This window comes from Muscardinus avellanarius (assembly GCF_963383645.1).
Source record: "Muscardinus avellanarius genome assembly, chromosome: 17".
Taxonomy (NCBI): Eukaryota; Metazoa; Chordata; class Mammalia; order Rodentia; family Gliridae; genus Muscardinus; species Muscardinus avellanarius.
The window spans coordinates 63,330,126-63,357,203 of NC_137803.1; the positions used below are offsets into that span (position 1 = coordinate 63,330,126).

General features: G+C 39.7%; 1 protein-coding gene across 2 annotated transcripts in view; it reads right to left on the reverse strand.

Annotated features, from left to right (window-relative positions):
* ANKRD12 (ankyrin repeat domain 12) overlaps positions 1 to 27,078 on the reverse strand; it is a gene marked incomplete at both ends in the record, with an annotated part of 81,426 nt that overhangs the window by 35,791 nt on the left and 18,557 nt on the right. The window contains 4 exons of one of the 2 annotated variants that reach the window (XM_080714498.1): positions 7,902 to 8,044; positions 11,137 to 11,337; positions 15,166 to 15,312; positions 20,372 to 20,440. In XM_080714498.1, the coding sequence (XP_080570624.1) occupies positions 7,902 to 8,044; positions 11,137 to 11,337; positions 15,166 to 15,312; positions 20,372 to 20,440 (560 nt within the window). The remainder of the gene's footprint in view (positions 1 to 7,901; positions 8,045 to 11,136; positions 11,338 to 15,165; positions 15,313 to 20,371; positions 20,441 to 27,078) is intronic. The other variant, XM_080714499.1, reaches the window with a different exon arrangement.

Here is a 27,078-nt window from a genome sequence, read left to right on the forward strand (position 1 = left end):
CTTTTAGGACTTAATTTTATAGCTTCTTTTTTTTCTGTTTCACCATAAAGTCGATAAAAAACAACAACACACACACACACACACTCCCTAGCCTCGTAAAATGTAGCCTGTAGGAAGAACTAAAAGGAGGCATTTCCCTTCTGTCCAAGGCTATTATTAGTATCAATGCCTAATTATACTCTCTTCCCAATCTCCCAGGAATTTTAACTATCATTAGCTCATACAATTTGTTTAGAACTAATGAAGCTTAAACGCCAAAGTCCTTCACGATCATGGACCCGTACAAGTCCCTGTATCTAATATTGCATCCATTATTTTGAAACTCTTCTCTAAGAGAACTTCTTCCTAACTGAATAATAGAAACTTCAATCTCCATAAAACCAGGATCTGCCCAGTTAAATATCATCCCTCTCTTTTCTCTTTGTCTTCTTCCTTTATTTTTAACCTCTCCTTGATTGGCTTCTATTTAGAAGATAAATCTTCCCACTTTATATCTCACCTAAAAAAAATATAGCAATGTAGAACTGAAACACAAAGTAGGAAACTGCAAACCTGTATTACCAATCCCAGCTAATTGGAAGGCTGAGACTAAAAGAAGTGCAAGTTTGAAGTCAGCCTGGGCAACTTAGCAAGACTTTTGTTAAAAAAAAAAAAAAAAAAAAAAAGCCCAGCTCAGTGGTAGAAAGCTTCCCCCGAGTGCGCAAGTGCTGGGCTACATCACCAACACTGCAAGAAACAAAACGAAGCACGACACCTCCTCCGTTAGCTGAATCTTTTTTTTTCTTCATGAACTTCTGAAAAGATCTCCCTTCCACCCTCTGGGACTGGGGACTGAACTGAGGGCTGTTCTACTTCTGAGCTAACCTAGCCCTATTTTTTCTTTTATTTGGAAACAGGGTCTCCCTAAACTGCTGGGGCTGGCTTTGAACCTGTGTTCCTCCTGTCTTCGGCTCCCAAGCACTAGGATTCCAGGCCTGTGCCTCTGTGCCCAGCTGCAGCCTTTCTTTTAACGGCTTTTCCGTATTCTACCTGCGACATCCTATGGCATGCTAGTTCCAATTAGACTGTGGCGATGTCCGCAAACAGCTCTATCAGCAGTCCGCCCTAGCCTGCTTTGCAGCCGTGGGCACATGCTGCCCTTTCATCCCGCCCTTGCCCAGGCGGTCTGCAGTGGCGAGCACGCAATCCCTTCCTTCCTTTGCTTGCTCTCTCTCTCCCTAACTCTAAACAAGTATTCAGAAAGCACTGGCGAAATCCACCTGAATGCACGTGTATTTCAAAACAAAAGTCTAAAACAAGTCCTGAGTGGGCTTCATTAAACTTGTCTTACATGTTCTTACTACCAATGACTAGCACTGAAACTGAACAATCACCAAAGTGGCTGAGTTTATTACCTGTGCCTTTTTTGGTGGTACTGGCAACTGAACCTTGGGCTTCTCTATCACTAATCTATACCCTCCCCATACACACACACACACACACACACACACACACATATACACACATAAATACATACATATATATTTTAAAAACAGGGTGTCACTAATTTTGGCTAAGGTTGGCCTTGAACTTGCAATTCTCCTGTGTCCTGGCCTCCCAAATACTGGGATTGCACACATGTGCCACCAAGCACAGCTCCTCCTTGCTGTTTCTTGTTTTGAAATTCTGTTTCCATTGACACTGGTGTGTTCTGTCATACACAAACCTACACTATATTTACTAACATATCTCCTCCCTCATTCAAGACTATAAGCTTCATATGAAATCAGTTCTTTACCTCTGTGTTTCTAGCACTTAACTATAATATTTTCATGTACTTAAAATATATCTTCTAAAATAATAGTTAGCCGGGCGTGGTGACGCACGCTTGGGAGGCAGAGACAGGAGGATCACGCAGATTCGAAGCCAGAGTGAGGCTCTCAGCAACGTAGTAAGACCCTGTTTCCAAAGAAAATATAAAATGGGTCTGGGAGTATAGCCCAGAGGTAGAAAGCCTCTGGGTTCCACCCCCACTACGACCAAAAAATAAAATAAAAAAATAAAAAATAGCCGGGCGTGGTGGTGCACACTTGTAATCCCCGCGCTTGGGAGGCAGAGACAGGAGGATCGCCCTGGTTTGGAGCCAGCCTTGCTGGCTTAAGAGACCCTGTTTCCACATTTTAAAAAGTTAAAAAATAGGTCTGGGAGGGTAGCCCTTGGGAGTGTATCCCGGAGGTAGAAGGGCTTCCAGGAACCCCAGTACCACCAAAAATAAATAAATAAAAATAAATAAAAAATAATAATATTTAAAAACAAATATCCTAGCCGGGCGTGGTGGCGCACGCTTGTAATCCCCGTGCTTGGGAGGTGGAGACAGGAGGATCGTGCAGGTTCGAAGCCAGCCGTGCTGCCTTAAGAGACCCTGCCTGTTACAAAAAAAAAAAAAAAAAAAAAAAAGTATAAAATAGGTCTGGGAGTGTAGCCCGGAGGTAGAAGGGCTTTCAGGAACCCCAGTACCACCCAAAAAAAAAAAAAAAAAAAAAGATTAAAAAAAAAATATATATATATATATCCTGAAACAGATAACTATTAACTATCTTCTTGGCACTAATAGAACAATTTAAAATAAAATAAAGTAAATCAAGAATATCAAACAAGTTATTTAGGAATAATAATGATTCAAAATAAAAACTTTTCTAAATTACTGTAGAAAATTTCGAATGTAATAGAAAAAAATTATAGTTGTAATAAATATATCAATATTTTATTCCTGTTTGTTACATTTTATCAAATGACAAAAGCTCATATTTTAGGAGACCAACTAGCTCCCATGGCTGCCCCTGACTGCTATCTCTGTGTCAAAGGCACCTACTGTGTGCTGGCGCATGCCTGTAATCCCAGCACTCAGGAGGCTGAGGCAGGAGGCTCCCTACTGCGTGCTGGCGCAGGCCTGTCATCCCAGCACTCAGGAGGCTGAGGCAGGAGGCTCCTTACTGCGTGCTGGCGCAGGCCTGTCATCCCAGCACTCAGGAGGCTGAGGCAGGAGGCTCCCTACTGCGTGCTGGCGCAGGCCTGCAATCCCAGCACTCACTCAGGAGGCTGAGGCGGGAGGCTCCCTTCCTCTAATCCCAGCACTCAGGAGGCTGAGGCGGGAGGCTCCCTCCCTCGGGACAAGCCTCAGCAGATGAGCAAGACCGTCAGCGACTCAGTCAGACCATCTTCAGAATAAAGCAGTCTGGGCTGTGGCTTTGAGAAGGAACATCCCTGGGTTTAATACCTATTACAAAGGAAAAGTATCTACTGAGGTCTTGGAGGTGAAAGCAGGAGCTGTGTGGAGTTGGAGGGGCTGTGAGGGGAAAGACTGGTTGAGACATCTTGCTTCCATTTCTAACTTGAGCAATTTCAGGGGTAACTGGTGCCTTCAATTCCTGAGTTTCAGTTTTCTGGGATTCTGTGATATAATGGCTTTGGTTTTAATTTTCTTCTTTGAAATCTGAGGTAGGCCAATGATGGCCTCTGGGCCAAATCTGGTGTGCTAGCTAAGACCACTTTTTATATTTTTAAGGGATTATTAAAAGAGGAGGAGGAGGAGGAGGAGGAGGAGAAGGAGGAGGAGGAGGGAAGGCAGGAAGAGGTGGCAGCAGTAGCCTCCGGCTTGCAAAGCTTAAAATATTTTGCTATTTGGCCTTCATACAAAGTCCGCCAAAGCCCGTCCTAGAGCTGGGCTGCTCTCACATGTCTTCTAAAATTGGGGTTGTGTTTCCTCCACTCACTGTCCTGTGGCTCCCTGTCTTTTAGAATCTCCCTGGCTGGACACGGTGGCACAACACTTGTAATCCTGGGATGTGGGAGAGGAGGATGGCAGGTCTGTGGCCAGCCTCAGCTACTTGGTAAGGCCCTCCACAAATTAGTGAGACACTGTTTCCAAATAAAAATAAAAAATAGGGCTGCAGGTGTAGCTCGGAGGTAGACTGCTCCTAAGTTCAATCAAACAAACAAACAAACAAACAAAAACCAACCAAAACCATAACAAAAACTCCCTGTCATTTTAGGGATTTGAAAGGTTAACTAAAGAAAAAAAACTTTTAGCCGTTATAAATAACACTGCGGCAATCGCTTTTATGAACTGAAATGCTTTTCACTTTAGTCTTACTTTCTTAAAGCCTTAGGATGAGAAAACACAGTAATAAAGAATTTTGATATTGCTGAAAGCTTTCTACTCTCATCAAGAAGTATCAATAAATACTTAGTACATTCCTACAACAATAAGTCAGGAACAGACAATTCATGTAAACATGCTACAAAAATCCCAATAATCAATATTTTACAGATCACTCTCATCTCAGGCAACTTAAAGTTGCTTTAAGCATTAACAGGTGCTTGGCATGGCAACACGTGCCTGTAATCCCAGTACTTGGGAGGCTGAGACAGAAGGATCACAGGTTTGAGGCCAGTTTTAGCAACATATCAAGACCCTGTTTCAAAAAGCAAAACAAACAAAAAATAAAAACCCAGAGCTGGGGGTTTATCTCAGGGGTAGACACCCCTAGGGTTTGATCCCTTGTCTGTCTGTCTATCTGTCACACACACACACACACACACACACACACACACACACACACACACACACCAGGCTATAAATCAGAAGTAGACAAAAATGATTAGGCAAAAAAGTGATAGGAGCCAGTGTGGTGGCACACACTTGCAATCCCAGCACTTTGGAGGCTGAAATAGGAGGTCAAAGGCCAGCCTCAGCTACTTAGTGAGGCCCTGTTTCAGAATAAAGAGTTAAGCCAGGCGTGGTGGCTCATGCTTGTAATCTCAGCATTTGGGAGGCCGAGGTGGAGGACCGCGGTGAGAACAGCTCAGCTACTACTTAGGTCCTTTCCAACAGTGAGGCCTTGTTTTAAAATAAAAGAAGAAAGCTGGGCGTGGTGGTGCACGCTTGTAATCCCTGTGCCTGGGAGGCGGAGACAGGAGGACCGTGCAGGTTCAAAGCCAGCCGCGCTAGCTTAAGAGACCTTGTTTTCAAATTAAAAAAAAAAAAAAAAGTATAAAATGGGTCTGGGAGTATAGCCTGGAGGTAGAAGGGTTTCCAGGAACCCCAGTACCACCAAAATAAATAAATAAATAAAATAAAGGAAAAAAAGGGGGCTAGGGGTGGAGTTTGGAATTAGAATGCCCCTGGGTTCCATGCCCAGTACCGCGAGAGGAAAAAAAAAAAAAAAGAGTTAAATACAGGGTTGGGGTGTGGATTGGAGGTAGAATGCCCTGGGTTCCAACCCTGGTACACCCTCCCCACACACATGATAAGTATCTGAAACAGAACTAGAATTAAGGTTATCATACACTTGTGTATTATATGCCAGGCCCAGTGGTGCATGCCTATAACCATAGTGACCTAGAAGGATGACACAGGATCTAGGTTTGAGGTTAGCACACAGCAATTTAGTGAGACTCTGTTTCAAGATAAAAAATAAAAAAGGGCTGGGGACATAGCTCAGTGGTAAAACACCCCTGGTTTCACTCTCCAGTAAACCCCCCAAGACACATGTGTATAATTTACAGTACACTTATTTTTAACTTTTGTGTGTACGTGTGTGTGAGCTAGCCTTAAACCTCTGATCTTCCTTTCTGAGCCTCCAAAATATTGGGATTACAGATGTGCACCAGTACACCGACCTAAGGTACAATACACTTACCACAGCAAGCCAAAGATCAGCTTACTGCTAGTAAGCTATATTGAGCCTCTCTTACTCTAAGTCATTTAAACCTGACTACAAAACTGATACTTTTTGGCTTTTCCTACATTAGAAATATTTTATGGGTGGCTGAAACTGTTCAGACTATTACTGAGTGAAAGAGATCCAATTCTTAGGCAGAGGTTCATAAGACATGGTATAAATACACAGAAATGTGGCTCTCATTTCCCTCCTCCTCAGGCAGAAGTAAAAGAACAAGGAGAAAACAGACCAACAGCAGCTCCTGAGCTGTGCCTCTTCCTACCCAAGGCATGGCAGTAGGAGAGAAAGCAAAGATCTTTTGAAAGTAGCACGCCATTGTCTTGTTCTGGTAAGAGACTGAAAATAGCGTTTGAGTTCATGTGAGAACATGAGCTCAAAGGTCAGTTTCTGGAAACATTTTGTAGCTATGTGCATTTTTAGAAACTTGCATACTCACAGAAACATGTTAGTCAGAAGGCATAATTCTTTAAAATTATATTTAAAAGTCAGGAAACCTTTATATAACACATTTGCTTTTGGTAAACTATTTTTTAAAAAAGGCAAGAGGTATGGTATCTAAAATACCAATGCCAGAAGCTGCACCTCCGGCGATGAATTCGGAGGAAAGGGCAATGCCGCCGTGTGTGCTGTCAGGCTGGGGCGAAGCCTTGCACACTCTGCTTAGCCTCAGCCGAGGCGGTTTACCCACCCACCCAGGCCAACCCACTGAGCATCCCTTCTGTGACAAGCTCTTCCACAGTCACTAAGAGAAAACACGGAATGCCTTATAAATAGTATGCAGTTGAGTGTGGGAACCACAGCACTGAACAGACAATAAGAAATAACACAGTGTGTACTACCATATAGGTGCGCACACACTGTCAGTGCAGCAGAGAGGAAAGAATGGGCCACAGGCAGGCAAGGACAGCTGAGGAAACCCTTCAGACTGCATTCTCCTTTAACACTACAGTTTCTTTGTGGAGGAACACAGAAAATGTATCTTACAGAAACATAGGAGAGAAATAGCATTTTTGCAGTTTAATTTCTAAGATACTTGGGTACATATGAAATTTAACAGTGTAAAGGCAGGTTTTTAATCTTTATCCCTCTGTGGATTTAAGATGTGCTTACATACAGTTTGTGGCATAGGATCAAGAGCAGCCTCAGCAACTCAGTGAGACTCTCAAAACCTTGCCAGACTGTTTCAAATACAAAAATAAAAAGGGCTGGGATGTAGTCTGGAAGTAGACTGCCCCTGGGCGGAATCTCCAGGACCAACTCACCACACACACAGATGTGCTTCCCTGCAGCGCTGTCTTTACAATATCCTCTTTAGAGAGGTTTTACTTGTTATAATACATATATATGTGGGGGAGGGGGACTGAACCCTGGGACGTTCTACCTCCAAGCTACACCCCCAGCCCTTTTTTCACTCTTTATTTTGAAACAGTAAGTCTCACTAAGTAGCTGAGACTGCCGCAAATCTGATCCTCCTGTCTCAGCTTCCCAAGTGCTGGGATTATAAGCATGAGCCACCATGCCCAGCTTCTTGCTGTATATTTTTAAGATAAGGAAATATATGCAAAAAGGAGAGAAGTAACTTGAGATCAAGCAGCTGGTAAACTGGCAAGGCCAGAATTCTTTTCAGAGTTATCCTCACTCCAAATTCAATGGTTTTGAAGTTTGGTAGCACAATAATGCAAAATTATTATTACTGCTAGTAAGATCTACTTTAACCACTAATACCTGGCTATCTGATAATAGAATGCCTTGAAATAAAATTTCTGCCAGACTGTTTAATCAATTATCAAATTAAATACGAGGATTTTTATAAGAAGAGATTCTGCTTATGAATTAGCAGTTTCAAAGAAAAATAGGAAAACAAAATAGAGATGAACTAATCAAGCAAGGAATGAAATGTGACCCAAGACCACACAAACAAGAAGTGATGAGCTAAATTGTTCTGTGCTAGCTGGGCGTGGTGGCACACGCTTGTAATCCCAGCATTCTGGAGGCTGAGACCCGGTTTCAAAACAAAGAATAAAAAATAGGGCTGGACCTGTAGCTCGGAGGTCGAATGCCCCTGGGTTCCATCTCCAGACCCGCAAAAAAAAAAAAAAAAAAAAAGAAAAAAGAAAAAATTCTGTGCTGAACCTGCAAGTTGCAAAGGCGCATGGCTGAGTTTTCTATCATACTTACATCTCTGTGCCCACTGCTAGCAGAGTCGTGGAGTGGAGTGTCATCATCTAATCCTTGTGTGTTCACATCTGCTCCAGCCGCTATAAGTATCTTAGCAACATCATAATATCCAACATTGCAAGCTTCATGCAGTGGTGTCCAACCTAGTTAGAAGATTAATTTAACATACAGTTCATGTGCACCAACAAGATCTATGCTTTCCATATACACCCCTGTATTGACACATCGATTCTAAATCAATTCCCAATGACACTAATTCAAGATCGAGGCTTTCCCATTTAGCCTAGGCATGACACATCAAGTCCAAGTAACAAATGACACAGAAGAGAGAAGGAATGTGATGAAGGCTTCTGGAACAAAACCTAAGCACACCAACCTCACACAGGTCAAATTAACTCACAAAAACACTAAAATAGTAAGCTCATCCAATAAATACATATTGGTATCAATCATAACCAGGTGAAATAAGGAAAATGCAGAAAAGGAGGCAAAAGATGAATGAGCTTGATGAGAGGCTTTCAAGATGTAAACACACACTGATGTTTTAAGGGCTTTATTTTGCTAGTACAATCTTTTCTGGACCTAATACTTATTTTAACTAAAATAAACATCAACTTTAACTTTTTTTTTTTTTGTAAAAAAGGTTATATGTTTACAAAAAGAAACATTGGAAAACATTTTATTATTTTATTTCATGGATGCTTCATGTATGCATGCCACCCTTGTGCTGGGCCATGGTAACCCCTTCTGTATCACCCCAATTTTAATATGTGCTGTCAAAGCCAGGACACTCATTTTAAACACACACACACACACACACACACACACACACACACACACACACACACACGAGCACGGTCTCTAACCTCACCACATATGCACACACAATTACAGTCTGTCTGTCTGTTGGCTTTCCCACACTGGTCAAGCCTGTGGTGACAGTGACCCTCTCCCGCTCTCTCCTCTACAGCGGGTGGGGGGGCTTGCCACGTCCTTTCACCTCTCCCCCTTTCTTACTTACACACATAAGTACCAGGGTGGGGGAAACCAGGGGCATTCTAACTCAGATTTACACTCCAAGCCCCTTTTATTTTAAAATATGGTCCAAGTTGCTGAGGTTGACCTAGAAGCTCTGATCCTCCTATCTCAGCCTCCTGAGTACTGGGATTACAGGTGTGCAGCACTGCACCCAGCACCGTTACACTTTTCTCTAACACAGCACTGACTGACTGACTATACTGTAATGTGCTTCAATAAGCTCAACTTCCCCTACTACCGGGGAATTGGATTATTGCTAGTTTCTGAATATTACAAACAATGTATCCTTACAATAAAATCTTAGGTGAAGAGTAAATCCTCTAAATAGAAATCCTTAAAAGTAGATTTTTCAAGTCAAAGGGAGGGTTTATTTTCTAAGGTTTGTGATATTTTATCTCTATAAAATGGATGCTGTGTATTTTATTTATTTATTTTTTGTGGTACTGAGGTTCCTGGAGACCCTTCTACCTCCAGGCTACACTCCAGATCTATTTTATACTTTTTTTAAAATTTGGAAACAGGGTCTCTTAAGCCAGCGCGGCTGACTTCGAACCTGCGTGTTCCTCCTGTCTCCGCCTCCCGAGCGCAGGGATTACAAGCGTGCCCACCGCGCCCGGTGATGCTGTGTATTTTAATCTCGTGTTTCATTTACACCAAAATAGAGGAATAAATTCCAAGGATATTATAATAGAACTATGTGTAAAAACAAGATGAAAACAAAACTTGAAAACGAGAAAACTCAGAAATACAGTTTTATGGTCTAGAGACAGAGGGCTTCTTGAAACACTGAAACAACTCATAAATGAAAAGATCAAATGGTGTGATAACATAAAAAAATCAAACTTCAACATAAGTTACAGATAGTGAAAATCTTCATATATTTGGTAGAAAAATAAAGTCTAGCCTAAATCAAAGGCTCTGCTAAAAGCAGTACCACACCAAAAGAAAATCAACAAAGGACTAGATTTAGCAATTCACAAAATATACATAATGTATAATAAACAGGAGAAGAAACATTCACTATCACGACTGATTATGAAAGTTCAAATTAAAATAAGGGCTTTTTTACTTGTTAGATTCAATAATTAGGTTATTATTATACAGTTTTAGTGGAAATGTGCAGAAAGGGGCTCTTTCACTTACTCTTGGTGACTATATAAACTGATATAGGATTTTTTAGCGGACAACATGCCATTATTTCAAATATGCATGTTCTTTGAAACAAACTTCAATTGTACTAACATAGTTCCATAAGTATACATAAATTAGTTTTTCCAGGAGTGTTCACTACAGCATTGCCCACAGCGTGGTGTAACACACAATGCAGCTGATGAAAATGAAATCAATTTACTTACACCTACCGATGAAATACCTGTAAGACACTGCAAGCAGGCTGATAGAGACAGAGCAATCTCACTTTTTCAAAATGAGGGCCTGACAAACTTGGGCTGGTTCACACCTATAATCCCAGGACTTGAGCGGCTGAGATAGGAGGATGCAGGTTTGAGGACGTCCTCAATGTTTACTATTACATGTGATCATAAAAATGCACTCAAAGAATAACCTCTAACTTGTTAGTAACAGTTCTGTGGAAAAGAAAAACTGAGAAAGGAAAGAATAGTGTAGTATGAGAAATTAAGGGGGAAATCCTATACTGTTCTCCTTGTATTTCTGGTGTTTGAGTTTTTTTGGTGTATGTGTGTTACTTGGGATAGAACCCACGGGAATTCTACCTCTAAGCTACGCCCCAGCCCTTTTTGTTTTGGTTTAAACATGGCCTCACTTGGTTGCCACGAGTTTAAGTTGCTGAAACTGGTCTTGAACCTGTGATCCTCCCGTATCGGCCTCCCAAGTAGTGGAATGATAGGCACGTGTCCATCCAGCTGTTCAAATTCCATATTGTAAACACTCCTAAGAATAAATTTCTTTAAAATCATTATATACTCAAAATTACCTAGAACTTAAGCCAATTATATTTGTAATGTGTCAACTAAAATATAAGCTTAATATGTAAAAATCTAAGTAATAATTCAGATGATATGTAGCAGATGTCAGGGTTTCATGTTTATCCTCAAAGGCTCTGTAATGAAACCTACTCCTGGAGCCTTTTCTTTTCAGCGGAAGGAGTAAGCACGCAGACGAGACTGTAACCACGGTCTACAAGATCATCTCTTGAGCCCCGAGTTCCCAGTCTCACCTGCAAAGTCCTTCACGTTGACGTTCGCCCCTAGACTTATTAGTTCTTTGACTTGTTTCACATCTCCTCGAATCGCTGCCATGTGTAAAGGGGTTTCACCACGTTCATTTCTCTTGTTAACTTTATCTTTTTGTCGCGATGAAGAACTGGGAGTTTTCTTTTGGGCTGGTGTCGTTTGTGATGGATGATTTGGTGTGGAATCTATAAGAAAAGTAAGTGAGCAAAGGTTCTAGGCTAAATATTTTTTCTACCATCTTAAAAGTACCTCCTAGGTCACAGAGAATACGTTCTCACTCTAAAAATACTAAACTTTAGAATTAGATATTTATAACTTGAGACAAACTCATGGAGTACATCTTCCTTTAGGATTATAAAGTAACACAGCCAATTTAGAAAAATGTTTTAGTCCTGCAATTCATAAAATGGGTTTGAAATAACGGACACACCTTAAAAGTATCTGCTTAATGAATAACTGGAGAAGCTACAAAAATATTTTTCTGAGCATGTTATACTATTATTCTAATACCTAAATGAAATTAATTAAGAAAGACTAAATGGAAGGCTGAAGTTCACTTTTTTTTGATGGTACTAGAGACTGAACCCAGGGGCATTCTATCTCTGAGCTATCCCCCAGCACTACTTCATTGTTCATTTGGATACAGGGTCTCCCTAAGTTAGTGAGAGGCTCACTGAGTTGCTGAGACTGGCTTCCAGCCTGTGACCCCCCAGGCTCAGCCTCCCCAATACCGGGGTCACATGTGTGCACCACCATGCCTGGCTGGAGCTCACATTTTTGATGCAGAGCACCAGAGTTCCAATCTGATGCTAAGTGCAAATCAAGGCCAAGGACGATTTCAGTATAAAATAAAGCCAAAGAACAGTAAGAAGTAACACCAATGGGAAAAAGTCTTAAGAGATTATGCTTTGCTTTCACTTTCATCTTTGGATTTTTGTTTTAGTTTCTACATCAAAAACAAGAAAGTAAAGCTAGATGACTTGCTTATTAAAACTACTGGGACGGTGTTCTTTTCCTAAGGAGTCAAGGCAATGTTAATTAATTCTGAAATCTTATAATATTTATTTTATTATTATTATTTTTTTTTACTTTTTTTGGTGGTACTGGGGGTGGAACTCAGAGGCTTTCTACCTCCAGGCTATACTCCCAGACCTTTTTTTATATTTTATTTAGAAACAGGATCTCACTAAGCTGCTGAGAGCCTCACTAAGTAGCTGAGGCTGGCTTCAAACCCGTGAGATCCTCCTGTCTCAGCCTCCCAAGCGCGGGGATTACAAGCGTGCGCCACCATGTCCGGCCTATCTTATACTATTTAAAGGGAACAATTTTGTAAGAGAGAGAACATCTCTGGAAAGTCATTTTGCATTATCAGTTTTGCGAGATTAGAGCTCCAAGCCAGGTGTGGGTGTGCACACCTTAATCCCAGTACTTGGGAGGCTGAGACAGGAAAATCACAAATTTGAGGATAGAATCAAAAAGTAGCTAGATTCCCACAACCCAGAGACCCTTTTTCAAACCAAACTTAAGAAAAGATGGGATGTTATTTGAAGGGAGAGGGTGCCTGGATTCAATTCCCAGTACCATGAAAAATAAAATGTAAGATTTAAGAGCACTAAAGCAAAGCTATCCTTTTCTCATTATGGAAAAAGTTAGGCCGGGCGTGGTGGTGCACGCTTGTAATCCCCGCGCTTGGGAGGCAGAGACAGGAGGATCGCACAGGTTCGAAGCCAGCTGCGCGCGCTGGCTTAGGAGACCCTGTTTCCAAATTTAAAAAATGTAAAAATAGGTCTGGGAGTGTAGCCAGGAGGTAGAAGGGCTTCCAGGAACCCCAGTACCACCAAAAAAAAAAAAAAAAAAAAAAAAGAAAAAGAAAAAGTTAAAGGTTTACCCCATTTTTTTTGGTGGTACTGAGAATTGAACCCAGGGGCATTCTATATCCGAGCTACACCCCGGGCCCTATTTTTAATTCTTTATTTTGAAATAGGGTCTCACTAAGTTGTGGAGGACCTCACTAAGTAGCTGAGGCTGGCTGTGAACCTGGGATCCTCAGTCTCAGCCTCCCATGCACTGGGATTACAGGCGTGCCCACCATAGCCAGCTTGCCCTTTGGATTTTAAATACATTACCTTGGTAACATTTTCCTACTTAAGTATTTCTAGAATGGACATAAGAACCTATGCATCGCCGTAGAAGACCTCTTGGCACATTGTGGAGTTCAAGAAACATTTGTTGAATGAATATATCCATTTTATTATAATCCTTATAGTGAAATTATTTTTTAAGAAAACTAGCTTGCTGATTCTTAAAAACTAAAGCACATATTTAATTGATTAAAGAATCAATTCCAGCTAGGAGCTGTAAGCACATGCCTGTAATCCCAGTATTAAGGAGGCTGAAACAGGAGGATCTCAGGTTTCAGGTCAACCTCAGCAAGGCCCTTAGCAATTCAGCAAGACTCTGTTTCAACATACAAGTTTCAACATACAAAATAAAATAGGGCTGAGGATGCAGCTTAGATGTAGAACACCCATAGGTTTAATCCCCAGTGCCACAAAAGACAAAAACCAAAAAGAATCAACCCTGAATTGCAAGTACTTCTGTATGATGGCAAACAGCTTGATATTTATGTATATTGGTAACAAGAGCTGAGGAAGAACTAAATGAGAAGAACCAATGGGAAAGACTTCAACCGCAACGTAAGCTTTGTGTCTGTAACACTAAAAAGTCCCTGGAGTGTGGATGAACTCTTAACTCAGGCCACTGGAGATTAAGGAGGACGTTTACTTTTTGTCTTATTGCATTAATTCTTTAATTTAAGGACAAATACTTCTTTAACTACTTCTAAAGTATTTAAAAAGTTTTTAAAAACAGAAGTATTTCAGCCAGGGATGGTGGCTGCATTGCGTGTGCCTTCAAAGTCAGCATTTTATAGAGACATTGAAAGCTGTAGCACTGCAAAGTATTTTGAGCAGTCCTTCTGAGGTTAGTGCAGAAAAGGTGAGAGCAAACAAAACAACATACTCTATAGTTTTTAAAGCAGAAAGTCTCACAAGGTATTTAATATACTAACAATTTTATTGAAATCTTGATACTTAGAAACACTAAGAATTTTACTGTTGTTGGCTTTTTTTTGTGTGTGTGTGCGTCTGGGGATGGAACCCAGGGGAACCTGACCTCCGAGCTACACCCCCTGCCATATTTTTTATTCTTTATTTTGAAACAGGGTCTCACTGAGTTGCGGAGGGCCTCACTAAGTAGCTGAGGCTGTCTGTGAACCGTGATCCTCTGGTCTCAGCCTCCTGAATGCTGGGGTGACAAGCGTGCCCACCACGCCCGGCTTGTTGGCTTTTTTAAAAAAAGAGCCAATATAGGAAAAAGTTCACTGGAAAAACTTGTTTTTCAATACATTCCAACAATCTTATATGGAGATGCCTTGAATTCAGAGCCAGAAGGAACCATTTTTCTCCACACAAGAGTGATGGACACTTTCTTGTATCAATCAGACAGAAGAAACATGCTAAGATTTCCAATTTATCAGCAGGTTGCTAGTGAAGTGGAAGATTGAAAAGAGCTACATAGAGAGACCCACAAATCTTCAGTAAGGTCAAGGGACACAGTTCTGGGAGGGATCAGGGAAAAAAGCACCTAGTTCTGCCATATATTTCTTTTTCTTTTTTCAGTACTGGGGATGGAACCTAGGGGCATTCTACCTCCGAGCTACACCTCAAGCCCTACTTTTTAGTCTTTTTATTTTATTTTTTGCAACAGGGCCTCGCTAAGTAGCTGAGGTTGTTCACACACTGTGATCCTCTGGTCTCAGCCTTCCAAATGCTGGGATTGCAAGTGTGCACAACCCACCACGCCTGGCTTCTGCCATGTATTTCTTAAGCTGAGTACATTTCCAAAGTCCCATTTTATTTAACTACTTTGCTCTTACTGCCCCGTAAGTGCAAAGACTCGGACAGGCCGCCGGGCCCGAGCCCGCGGCGCGCAGTCTGCAGGGCAGGCACCACCTGGACTGTTGTCCCTCGCCGTCATCTGCATGAGAAGAGCCATCTGCTTTCTCTCAGACAGTGGGTAACCAAAAAGAATGCTAACTGGCGCGGACTTCTTACTTCCAGCTTCTTTTTTGGTTTTCTTCTTTTCTGGACCTTCTTTCTCTGAAATTATTAATAAACAGGTAAGATAATTTGAAACAAAAGCAAGTATTAAAAAGCTAAACATGGGACAACTTTTTTTTTTTTGTGGTCCTGGGGATGGGACCCAGGGGCCTCTACCTCCGGGCTACACCCTGACCTATTTCATAATTTTTATTTTGAAACAGGGTCTCACTAAGCTGCTGAGAGCCTCACTAAGTAGCCGAGGCTGGCTTTGAACCTGTGCGATTCTCCTGTCTCAGCCTCCCAAGCGCTGGGATTACAAGCGTGCCCACCACGCCCGGCTGGGACAACTTTTCTGATAGAAGCATTACATAAACATGAGCAGAGTATAAAACACATGATGTAGTAGCAGTCAAGCGAGCACTGGACTTCGTTATTATGAGCATATTTTCCTTTCTAAATGCTTTAATTTTATCGATTTTAAGCAGTTGAAAATGTTATACAAGTAAAATTTTTATTTTAGTTTTTGTTCTATTAAAATGTAGCTTCTTCAAAAACATTTCATTTAGTCATCTGCAAAGGACTGGCTACAGGATCCCTTCGTAGACAGTAAAGTCTGTGAATGATCAGGTTCCTAACATAACAGAGTGCAGCATCTGCATGCAGCCTGAACGATCTTCCCACAGGCTTTAAATCATCTCTGCACTGCCTATAATACCTGGTATTATAAATATTATAAATAATAAAGTTATTCTATTGCTGTTTAGGGAATAATGACAAGAAAAAAGTTTGTATATGCAATTTTTCCCCAAAATTGTTGATTTGTGATCAGGCGACTTTGCAGATAGAAGGCCAAGTATTACACCTTTGAAGCTTCTTTTCATTCACTATGACTTATTCCTATGACTGCTAACCCTGTACAGCAATACTCCTTCAAACTATTCACCTAATTCCAGCAATAATTTGTATAAAGTTTCAAGAATAAGTAGTTAAGACAAGTCTCATCACACAGAATAGCTACTGAAAACAAACCAACTGATTCTAGTCATTCTAGCTGGACAAGAGATGATACTAATCTAAGCTAAAAGTGAACATCTGAGATTCTGCGGGCTGCGGATTAACAGAGGTCCTGCACAGATCCTAACACTGTGAACATCTGTAACACACAAGGTCTTTACAAAGAGACTGCATCTGTCACAAGATCAACTCTCCTATTTAGCTGTGTTGGGAATCATTTGAAAACACCTAGTGTTTCTCTTAAGTGCCAAGGAACTCAGACTGAACTAGATTCCAAAGGTAATAAATACAGATGTCTTTTCTTTAGGAATTCTCTGGGAGTAAATGCAGCTGTCCTAGGCAAACTAATGTAGTGGTTGACTGCCTGTCTAGGTACCTATTTCCTGGGAAATCATATACAAATACCTGAGATTCTTGGATCTAGGCTTAAGGGTACTTGCAACCAGGAGTTAAAAATAAACTAAATATTTTTAAAAATGAGCGGGAGATGGAAAGGTTTAGTAGTTAATACAATACCTGTCCTACCCCCAAGAGATGTAGCCAGCAGGTAGGATACTCTTAAGAAATAAGTATTTATTAATCTAGCAAGTTCGAAAAACTAATTAAAGTATATTAGTAGCCCTAAGAAATTAATGATTGTTCTCGTGTGCCGCTTTGGTTAATTAGAATAAGCTGATCCTAATTAATGGCCTAGAAAAATTAGAGGCACTAATATTTAAACTCTGCTATCAAAAATCATTCAAAACTCAGTAATATGTAGTATATCCATTTCACTGAATTTGATTTTTATATAACAAAACTGAAATCTCAAGACTTATTAAAATACTTTCATTAGTATTGCTAATGTATTTTTTCATATCTCTCATATTAACATTAATTGGCCAACATCATAGCATAAATCCAAACCCAGCAAAATACTTAACCTATTATTAAATTATTATAATGCCCTAAGTAGGTCTTTGGAGGGACCCTTTTTTCTGAAATGTGTACTCTCTTAGTAACTTTGTGTACCTCTTAGTTCTCTCGTATTTAGGGAGGAACTATATTGCTGGTGTGTGTGCGCGTGTGCGTGTGTATGGTACTTGGGGTGGAACCCAGGGGCTTCCTACCTCCAGGCTATACTCCCAGATCTATTTTATACTTTATTTGGAAACAGGGTCTAAGTTGCCGAGAGCCTCACTCAGTAGCTGAGGCTGGCTTCCAACCTGTACAATCCTCCGGTCTCAGCCTCCCAAGAGCTAGGATTACAAGTGTGTGCCACCACGCCTGGCTTGCTGTTATTTTAATGGCTTTCTATTTGATTAACAAAATTTAAAATAATGATTTAATTCTCTCCTAATATAAGAATATTTAATATTATAACATTTTATAGAAAGCAGAAAAGATATTTCAAGGAAAAGGAGCAAAATCTAGTAACAGGTAGAAACAAAATATTCTTAGTATCTATCCTTTAAGTACTTTCTAAAATTTGGGGGACAATTTTGCATTTCCTGTATGCATTTTCTATCTGTATTTTAACAAAATACTAAAAAAGATTATACTCTAATATACTCAGGTTTACAAAAACAAAAGACATAAGTTCATTATTAGAATTCCACACTACTAGATAATCAAACATATATTACATTTTGGAAAAGAATAAACAAATTGGAATGCTCTAAACCAAATTTCAAGTTAGATGCTTCCAACTAATATAAACTTTTTTTCTTTAAACGAGTTATCATAGTCTGAACTCATGTTTTACATGAGACAGGAAAAGAAGGCTAAATAAACAGTAGCTGAAACAAGGTAACTAGGTTTGAGATAATTATAACATTCTTCAAAATCGTTAAGTGCTAGACTACTGTGATCTCCCCCAAATTTTTGTTTTCAAATTTAAAGCAGTCAATATGACTTGACTATTTGAAATCTATTGTGTAAAGAATTCATTTCCTCCGACCCATAAGTAAATCTCAAGGAATCAAGACACTTCTCCAGCTTTCAGTAACATTTACTTTTCCTAATAATAGACTAGAACTTTAAACACAAGAATACTGCAGTATGTACATGCAACAAATATAGGTAAATGTGGTCACTTAGCACATTCTACCAAAGACCTGCTATCTAACTTAGCTAACCTAGAGATTTCTAAGGGAAATTCAAGAGGCTTATTTAAGATTTTTCAAAACCAAAACTAGAATGACCTTTACAACAATCTAACATCTTTTAAGATTCAGAAGAGTTTGAGAAGAGGCTGAGACCGGAGAATCGCTGTTTGAGGCCAGCTTCAGCTACTTAGTGAAGCCTTTTGTAACTCAGTGAGACCCTGTTTCAAAATAAAGAATAAAAAAATAGAGCTGGGAGTATAGCTCAGAAGTATAATGCCCTTGTGTCCTATCCCCAGTACTGCAAGAAAAAAAAAAAAAAAAGAGAGAGAGAGAGAAAGAAATCTTCAGAAATACAGAGATGTCCCAGTCATAATCTGGAAAATTAATGCTTTAAGGTCTTGACAGAATAAACAGAAGGCTCAGCACTGTTACTTCCCTATTAATTATAGGATATATTATGAAGAGACAAAATTTTTTCATGGGGAACTTGGTTAAAAAACCATACAGGGTCTCAAAAATTAAAGACTAACATTTCCCTACAAAGAAAGCACTGTATAAGGAATCAAGATGGTGGGGCTACAGTCTAAATACAGATGAGTATCATTCTATCATTCATGTTTGTAGTATGCATACTTCAATCCTGGGGAAAAACTGCCATCATGCTCTGGTTCTGAAATATCATGAACTTCTAACAACTGAATGTCTATACCCTGACCTCAGCAGTCACACTCAGATCATGTATGGCTCCGTCACATACAGCTTTCAGGTGTACCTGGAGAGCAGGAGTCTCCTCTTATAAAGGCGGGCCAACTTCCTACCTTTAGGACAATGTCAAGGCGGACTGGCTCTGCCATCACCTGACCCAGCCCCACAGGGGTGAGGGCGTGTGTGCGGATGTGTGCATGCTGGGGTTCCAACTTAGAGGCTTTCCATCTCCCTTGCGAATTTTCCTGTATCCATCTCCCTTGCGAATTTTCCTGTATCCATCTCCCAAGTACTAGGATTACAGGCACAAATTTATAAAAATAATAAAAGGCACATCATAAAAGGTTTATTTTAGCTATATTTATAGCTAAATGTTATGTGTTACAAGCTGAAGCCTTAGATGCTATGGGGCTGTTAAACAGTATATTTTAAAAAGTTCATAGATAGCCGGGCGTGGTGGTGTACGCTTGTAATCCCCGCACTTGGGAGGCGGAGACAGGAGGATCGTGCAGGTTCGAAGCCAGCCATGCTGGCTTAAGAGACCCTGTTTCCAAATAAAAATATATAAAAAAAAAATAGGTCTGGGAGTATAACCCAGAGGTAAAAGGGTTTCCAGGAACCCCAGTACCACCAAAAAAAAAAAAAAAAAAAAAAAAAAGTTCATAGATAAGAACAATCAAAACACTTAACTAGTTTTCAACTAGGAAATATATTTAACTCTTTTTTTAAAAGGTGGTATTGGTATGTTCTTTGGTATTCTTTTATTTGGTGCAATTATTAATCACCAACACATAAATGGAGCCACAGCCAAATAGAGAGGTCCTAACACAGTTGACAGTAATGGTGTTTCTCTAGTTACATGGTATATTAATACACTCACAGTTAAATTGATTGTGGGCAATAAAGTCAATAAAGACAGAAGAGTTCAATGGGAAAAATTTTAAATATGCTTTTAAAAGATATCACATGACCTAAGGGTAAGATGACACTGTCTATTGAAATTTGTACACTCAGTGTACCTTGTAAAGGGTATACAACAAAATAAACTACTATCCCCACATTGTGCTGTATAAAACCTAAATAAAGGTATATAGCTTTCTTCCTTTCAGTGTTCATACATAGCATGTGTCGATGATGATAGACTGGATATCTCACAAAAACTGGAAAATTTGGTAGACTCATATAGTTCACATTTATTCAACCAAAGATATCTATAAACTGATTTGAAAATAAGTTACTTATAATACCATATTTAGTTGTAAGAGGACAAAAGCCACTGGCTCGAGAAGAGCGCCTGATAATCTAATTACCTGAGTATGTCCTGTAAGAAGATAAAAGTCTCTCCCCCCAATTTTCACTTGTATGTCCTGGGTCTGAATCTACAGAATGAGAAGAGACAGAGGAAAGAAAAAGGCACACGAAAGGAAATGCAGAATTCAACAAACCAACATTTTCAAAAGACCACCAGTTAGGCAATGATCTATCATTACTTTTCTGAAAGATTACTTTTAAGGTAAAGCCCAAAGTATATTTAAAACACAGGTTTGGTCAACACTTAAGATGCCAATTTCTTCAAATAGAGTACCTTAAAATTTAGAAAGTCAATCATATAGTTTTAACAGTGGCTATAACTCAAGTTGCTTATTAAACAACATCTCTCTTGATGTTCATTTCTGCAATCTCTGAATGACGGTCAAAGAAGACAATACTCATCCCTAGCTTTGTCTTTAGAATCTGTCTTTTAAAAACTTGAACACCCTTTTTTTCTGAGGGCCAAAACAACACTGAAAACAAAACAAAACAAAACGCTTTGGATGCAGCACTGTCCTGGATCACAGACGTCTCTGTAAGTTATATATATTTCAAACAGCACGAACGACTGTAGTGATCACTAACAAAGACACCTTACAGAGAAAGCAGCCTGAACCAGTTTGTGAAGAATGGAATCCTGCCTGACAACTCATGACAGAAGAGCCAGAACAGAAGCACTGACTTTGACAATATGGCAAGAAAACCCTTTGCTTTTAGATAATATGTAATTTCTGCCGGACGTGGGGGCGCACACTTGTAATCCCAGCATTCGGGAGGCTGAGACCGGGGGATCACAGACACCCTCAGCTACTTAGTGAGGCCTCTGCAACTCAGTGAGAGCCGGTTTTAAAAAATAAAAAGACTAAAAAATAGGACTGGAGGTGTAGCACAAAGGTGCAGTGCCTCTGGGCTCCAGCCTCAGTACTTAAAAAAAAAAAAAAAATTTTTTTTTATAGCCGGACATGGGACATGTTGGCGCAGGCTTGTTAATCCCAGCGTTTGGGAGGCTGCGACAAGAGGATCCTGCAGGTTCGAAGCCAGCCTAAGCTACTTAGTGAGGCTCTTAGCTACTTAGTGAGACCCTGTTTCCAAATAAAGTATAAAATAGGTCTGGGAGTATGTAGCTGGAGGTAGAAAGCCCCTGGGTTCCACCCCCAGTACCCCCCCCAAAAAAAAATTGAAGATAATCCTAAACATTTAGTGATGAGAAGATTCACTCAATTGGAAGGGGATCATTAATAAAATAACATTTAGATGAATTCTAAAGCAAGCAGGTAGATGGACTGAATTATAATACTTTCAATGAACACTTACATTTCAAAACTAAGTGCAGTAAGTAAGCAGTATAAGAATTACACGAAAAGTAGTACTGGACATTTCATAGAAAGACAAACACAAAAATCTAAAATGAAAAAACTGCAAAACAAAGAAAAAAATGGCAATCAATTTTAAGTTCTATCAAATGGATTAAATGGCTACTGATAATAGATCTTATTACTTAAACAGATTAAAAACCGTTGATAAAATGAACTTTTGATTGCATTCATTAAAATAAGAAACAGTCTGTCAATGTCTTCCTTTGGAAGTAACAAATTCACCTTGACCTCTACCATTTAGCTTTGATTTGAATAAGTATGTTTATATTTGGGGGGAATTACATATGTATTCTATAGGGATTTAATTCATGAGCTGGAAAATTAAAATTTCCATACCCTGTCCCTTTATTACTTCTTCCTTCTGCGCTATTCTGAGACTAGGTATAAGACTACTGTTATTTACGAGACTAATGTAAAACACTTAAGTGTTAAATTAATACTTTAGGTTAAAAGAGAAAAAGAGAACAGTACAAACATTATTTTTAAAACTCAAAGTGTATAATCAAAACTTTTATAATAGCTGGGCATGGTAGCGCACGCTTGTAATCCCCGCGCTTCGGAGGCTGACACAGGAGGATTGCTCAAATTCAAAGCCAGCCTCAGCTACTGAGTGAGGCTCTCAGCAACTTAGTGAGACCCTGTTTCCAAATAAAATAGAAAATAGGTCTGGGAGTATAGCCCGGAGGTAGAAAGCCTCTGGGTTCCACCCCCAGTACCACCAAAAAAAAAAAAAAAAATATATATATATATATATATATATATATAAAATAAAACATCAAGGAAGGGAGAGGAGCCAGACTGCAATGAGTGATTTGCCGTGAAAATCATCACCAAACGTGATTTATTCTTAGGAAACATAGCACTGATTTAACGGCTCACCTATTTTTTTCTTTTTTCTTTTTGCGGTTCTGGGGGTGGAACCCAGGGGCATTCTACCTCTCAGCTATACCCCCAGACCTATTTTTTATTCTTTATTTTGAAACAGGGTCTCATTGAGTTGAAAAGGGCCTCACTAAGTAGCAGAGGATGTCTGCGAACTACGATCCTTCTGTCTCAGCCTCCCAAATTCTGGGATTACAAGCGTGTGCCACCACATCCCACCGAACACAGTTCTCGTTTTAAAAATGTTCGCTGTAAGCTGGGTGTAGTGGCGCACGCTTGTAATCCCCGCACTTGGGAGGCAGAGAGAGGAGGATTGTGCAGGTTCGAAGCCAGCCGTGCTGGTTTAAGAGACCCTGTTTCCAAATAAAATATAAAAAATAGGTCTGGGAGTGTAACCTGGAGGTAGAAGGTTTTCCAGGTACCCCAGTACCAAAAAAAAAAAAAAAAAAAAAGAAAGGTTTCTGTAAATTTGAATCACAATTTAAGGTAAATTGTTCAACAGCATCTAAAGCCTAAGAAAAGTACACTAGGCTATCATAAAATGAGGTCTAAAAGTCTTCATTCAGCTGATGGCACTAATGCTAGTGTAGTACCACTCTCTGGAGAATGATATGCATACCTTTTTTTTTTTTTTTAAAGCAGTGACTTCATTTTTTTCCTGTGGTATTTGGAATTGACCCCGGAGCATTCTAGCCCCGAGCTGCATCCCTAGCTCAATTTCTTTTTTTTCTTTTTTAAAAATTAAATGCAGCCGGGCGTGGTGGCGCACTCCCCGCGCTTGGGAAGCAGAGACAGGAGGATCGCGCAGGTTCGAAGCCAGCCACGCGCGCTGTCTTAGGAGACCCTGTTTCCAAATAAAAATGTAAAAAATAGGTCTGGGAGTGTAGCCCGGAGGCAAAAGGGCTTCCGGGTACCCCAGTACCACCAAAAAATAAAAAAAGTAAAAATTAAATGTGCCGGGCGTGGTGGCGCACGCTTGTAATCCCCGCGCTTGGGAGGCGGAGACAGGAGGATCGTGCAGGTTCGAAGACAGCCGCGCTGGCGTAAGAGACCCTGTTTCAAAAATATAAAATAGGTCTGGGAGTGTAGCCCGGAGGTAGAAGGGCTTCCAGGAACCCCAGTACCACACACACACAAAAATAAATAAATAAAAATAAAAATTAAATGTGTCTCGAACTTATGGTATCTATCTACCTATCTATCTTTGTTTTTATGGTGCTGGGAATCAAACCCAGAGCCTCTCCCACGCTGGGCAAACACTCCACGACTGAGCTCCATCCCCAGTCCCTTAATTTTCTTATTTGAAAGCAGCGTTTCCCTAGGCCAGTGAGACTTGTTGAAGCTGTCCTGGAACCTGTGGCCTCCTGTCTGAGCCTCCTAAGAACTGAGAGTGCAGGCATGCACCACCACCACCGGCTAGCAACTCTGCTTTATAAAAATATTCCCTTAAAATTATAAAAATCCAAGCCGTACACAAAAGCACAAAGAAGAAACAAATATCCCCAACTCTAGAAAGAAAAAACATAAATATCTGGTGAGCATCATTCCAAACATGTCTCTAATATGTCCAAAGACAGAGAAACTGGCAAGACAAGAAGAAATAAATTCACTTAAGGTAACACAGACGTGCTCTATAAAAAGCTTTAACCAAAAAAAAAGGAAAAATTAGAGAATTTAACTTTTCTCTAAAATACATAATATACTAAAATAAAAAGAAAAATGTATGTAGAAATTTTAAATTAAAAAATTTAAAACCATAAGAGGTTTAAATAGCTTCCCTCTAAAGCTATACATTTCAGTTCTAGTGTTAGGTGGCGCCTCGCTGTGAGCAGCGTGAGCTGGTCCCCATTATTAACTAACACCATGGCACCATTCCTCACTCTTTGTTCTTTTATCCCATTCTGGATCCAGAGTACACCCACTAAGCTTAGGCTTCATTCCTACAAAGGACAAATCTTTTACACTTAAAACCTTACTTTACCTTTCCATATGTGTGTTAATATGTTGTACTTACACACACGTGTATATATACAAATTATGACGTTTAATGCAACCAGACCATACATACGGCTTGTTTCATAACCCAGGTTTCTCACTTTCAATACCAAAAATGTACTGTCTATTCTACACTGTTACTTAAAGGTGAAAATCACATTTCCTCATTAGATTTACACAGCACTATTTCCCTAATTTTGGGGAGGACTTTTTGCTATTATACACAAAGCTGAGTGAAACACTCAAATATAAATTTTTGCTCTTATCAATGACTGTTTATAAAAAACAAATACCAAAACAACTAGTCAAATGATAAGAAACTTAGTTTGAGTCAGGCGTGTTGGCGCACACTTGTAATCCCAGCATTCCGGAGGCTGAGACCGGAGGATCGGGATTCACGGACAGCCTCGGCTACTTAGTGAGGCCCTTCGCAACTCAGTGAGACCCTGTTTCAAAATAAAGAATAAAAAATAGGGCAGGGGTTGTAGCTTGGAGGTCAAACCTCTGGGTTCCATATCCCAGACCCGCAAAAAAAAAAAAAAAAAAAGAAAGAAAGAAACTCAGTTTGGAATATATGTTGCCGTATTTACCACCAACAGGTATTCCTATAATTTAGACCCACAAAAATAAATTCCTATTTCCAACCCATGACCATTGGGTATGATTTACACTAATAATTTTGCCACTCATTATAAATTTATATTTCTCTGATTACTGTTTATATGTTTTATATTATTTCTTTGCCAACTCTAATTCTGTTGTTCTGAACTACCCAATACAAATCTTTTATCCGTTTTGCTATTTTTTTCTTTTTCATATTTAAGAGATTTTGAAATACTATGTATATTAAGTTATCACATATGTTGTAAAATGTTGGAAATGTAGCCTTGTGGCAGAGCACCCGTGGGTTCAACTGGCAGAATTCTCCTCCACACATACAATGTGAGGTGAGCCAAATCGCAGGTTCAAGTCCTAAGCAATAGCCCCAATAACTTAATGAGACCTGGTTTTAATATAAAAAAAATAAAAAGGGCTAGGCATGGAGCTCAGAGGTATGCTCTTGGGTTTAGTCCCTAATTAAAAAAAAGAAAAGAAAAGAAAAGAAAAGAAAAGAAAAGAAAAGAAAAGAAAAGGGGCTAGGATATAGCTAACAGACAAATCCCACTGGGATCAGTACACACACACAAACACACACACACACACAGTCTGATACTGTATTATTGTTCATATGAAAGATATCAATTAATGGTATTCAGGATATTATTTCATTTTAAAAGATAAAAATAGAAGCATGTAAATTCTACGTAATACATTTTCCTTTGGTCCCAGGGAAATTCTTTTTTTTTTTTTTTTTCTTTTTTGTGGATCTGGTGATGGGTGATGGAACCCAGGGGCATTCAACCTCTGAGCTACACCTGCCCTATTTTTTATTCTTTATTTTGAAAGAGGGTCTCATCAGTAATGGAGGGCCTCACTAAGTAGCTGAGGCTGTCCGTGAACCGCGATCCTCCAGTCTCAACCTCCCAAAAAGGTGGACTAACGATGAACCCAGGGGCATTCTACCTCCTGCTACATACCCAGCCCTCTTTTGATTTTTTGTGTTGAAATGGGGTCTTGCTAGGTTGCTGAGAATTCTGCTACATTGCTGAGGCTGTTCTCCAACCTGCAACCCTCCTGTTTCAGCCTCCTACTGGGATTGTAGGCACACAACCCACTTACGTAACTTTTCCTTTTTTTTTTTTTCACGGTATTGGGGATGGAACCCAAGGATATTCAACCTCTGAGCAACACCCCAGCCCTATTTCTTATTATTCTTTATTTTGAAACAGGGTCTCACTGAGTTGCAAAGGTCCTCAGTAAGTAGCTGAGGCTGTCTTTGAATCTCAATCCTCCTGTCTCAGCCTCCCAAATGCTGGGATTACAAGTGTGTGTGTGCGCCACGACGCCCGGCTCTACTTGTAACTTTTCTAAAAGAACGAGTTATAAAATGTTCTTAGAGAGAGCTTTAATATCCCACTAATGCAAACAGAAGAAAACTTTATCAGAGAAAAAGTATATAATTCAATTACTAAAATATGAATTAGATTATGTTTAATCAGTGCCTAAAGTTCAGGTCTTCCTAAGTAATATTTTCCCCTTATTTTACTCTAAATAAAAGAGAATTCACCTGATTTAATAGAAAAGGACCTCATGGCAAGTTTATTACTTTGAAACTTTATTCCTAGAATTTAACCAAATCCCTGCTTCGATCTACTATTATAAATAACACTGTCACTAGAAAAAGATCTGGGTAATGTAATTTAAAAATCACCAGCAAATAGATTCCCAAAGAGAAAATATAAGGAGGATTCTTTTGTTTGTGTGTGTGTGTAGTACTAAGGACTGAACCCAGAGGCATTTTACCTAAAAGCTACATACTCAGCCCTGTTTTATTCAGGGCTCACTACATTTTT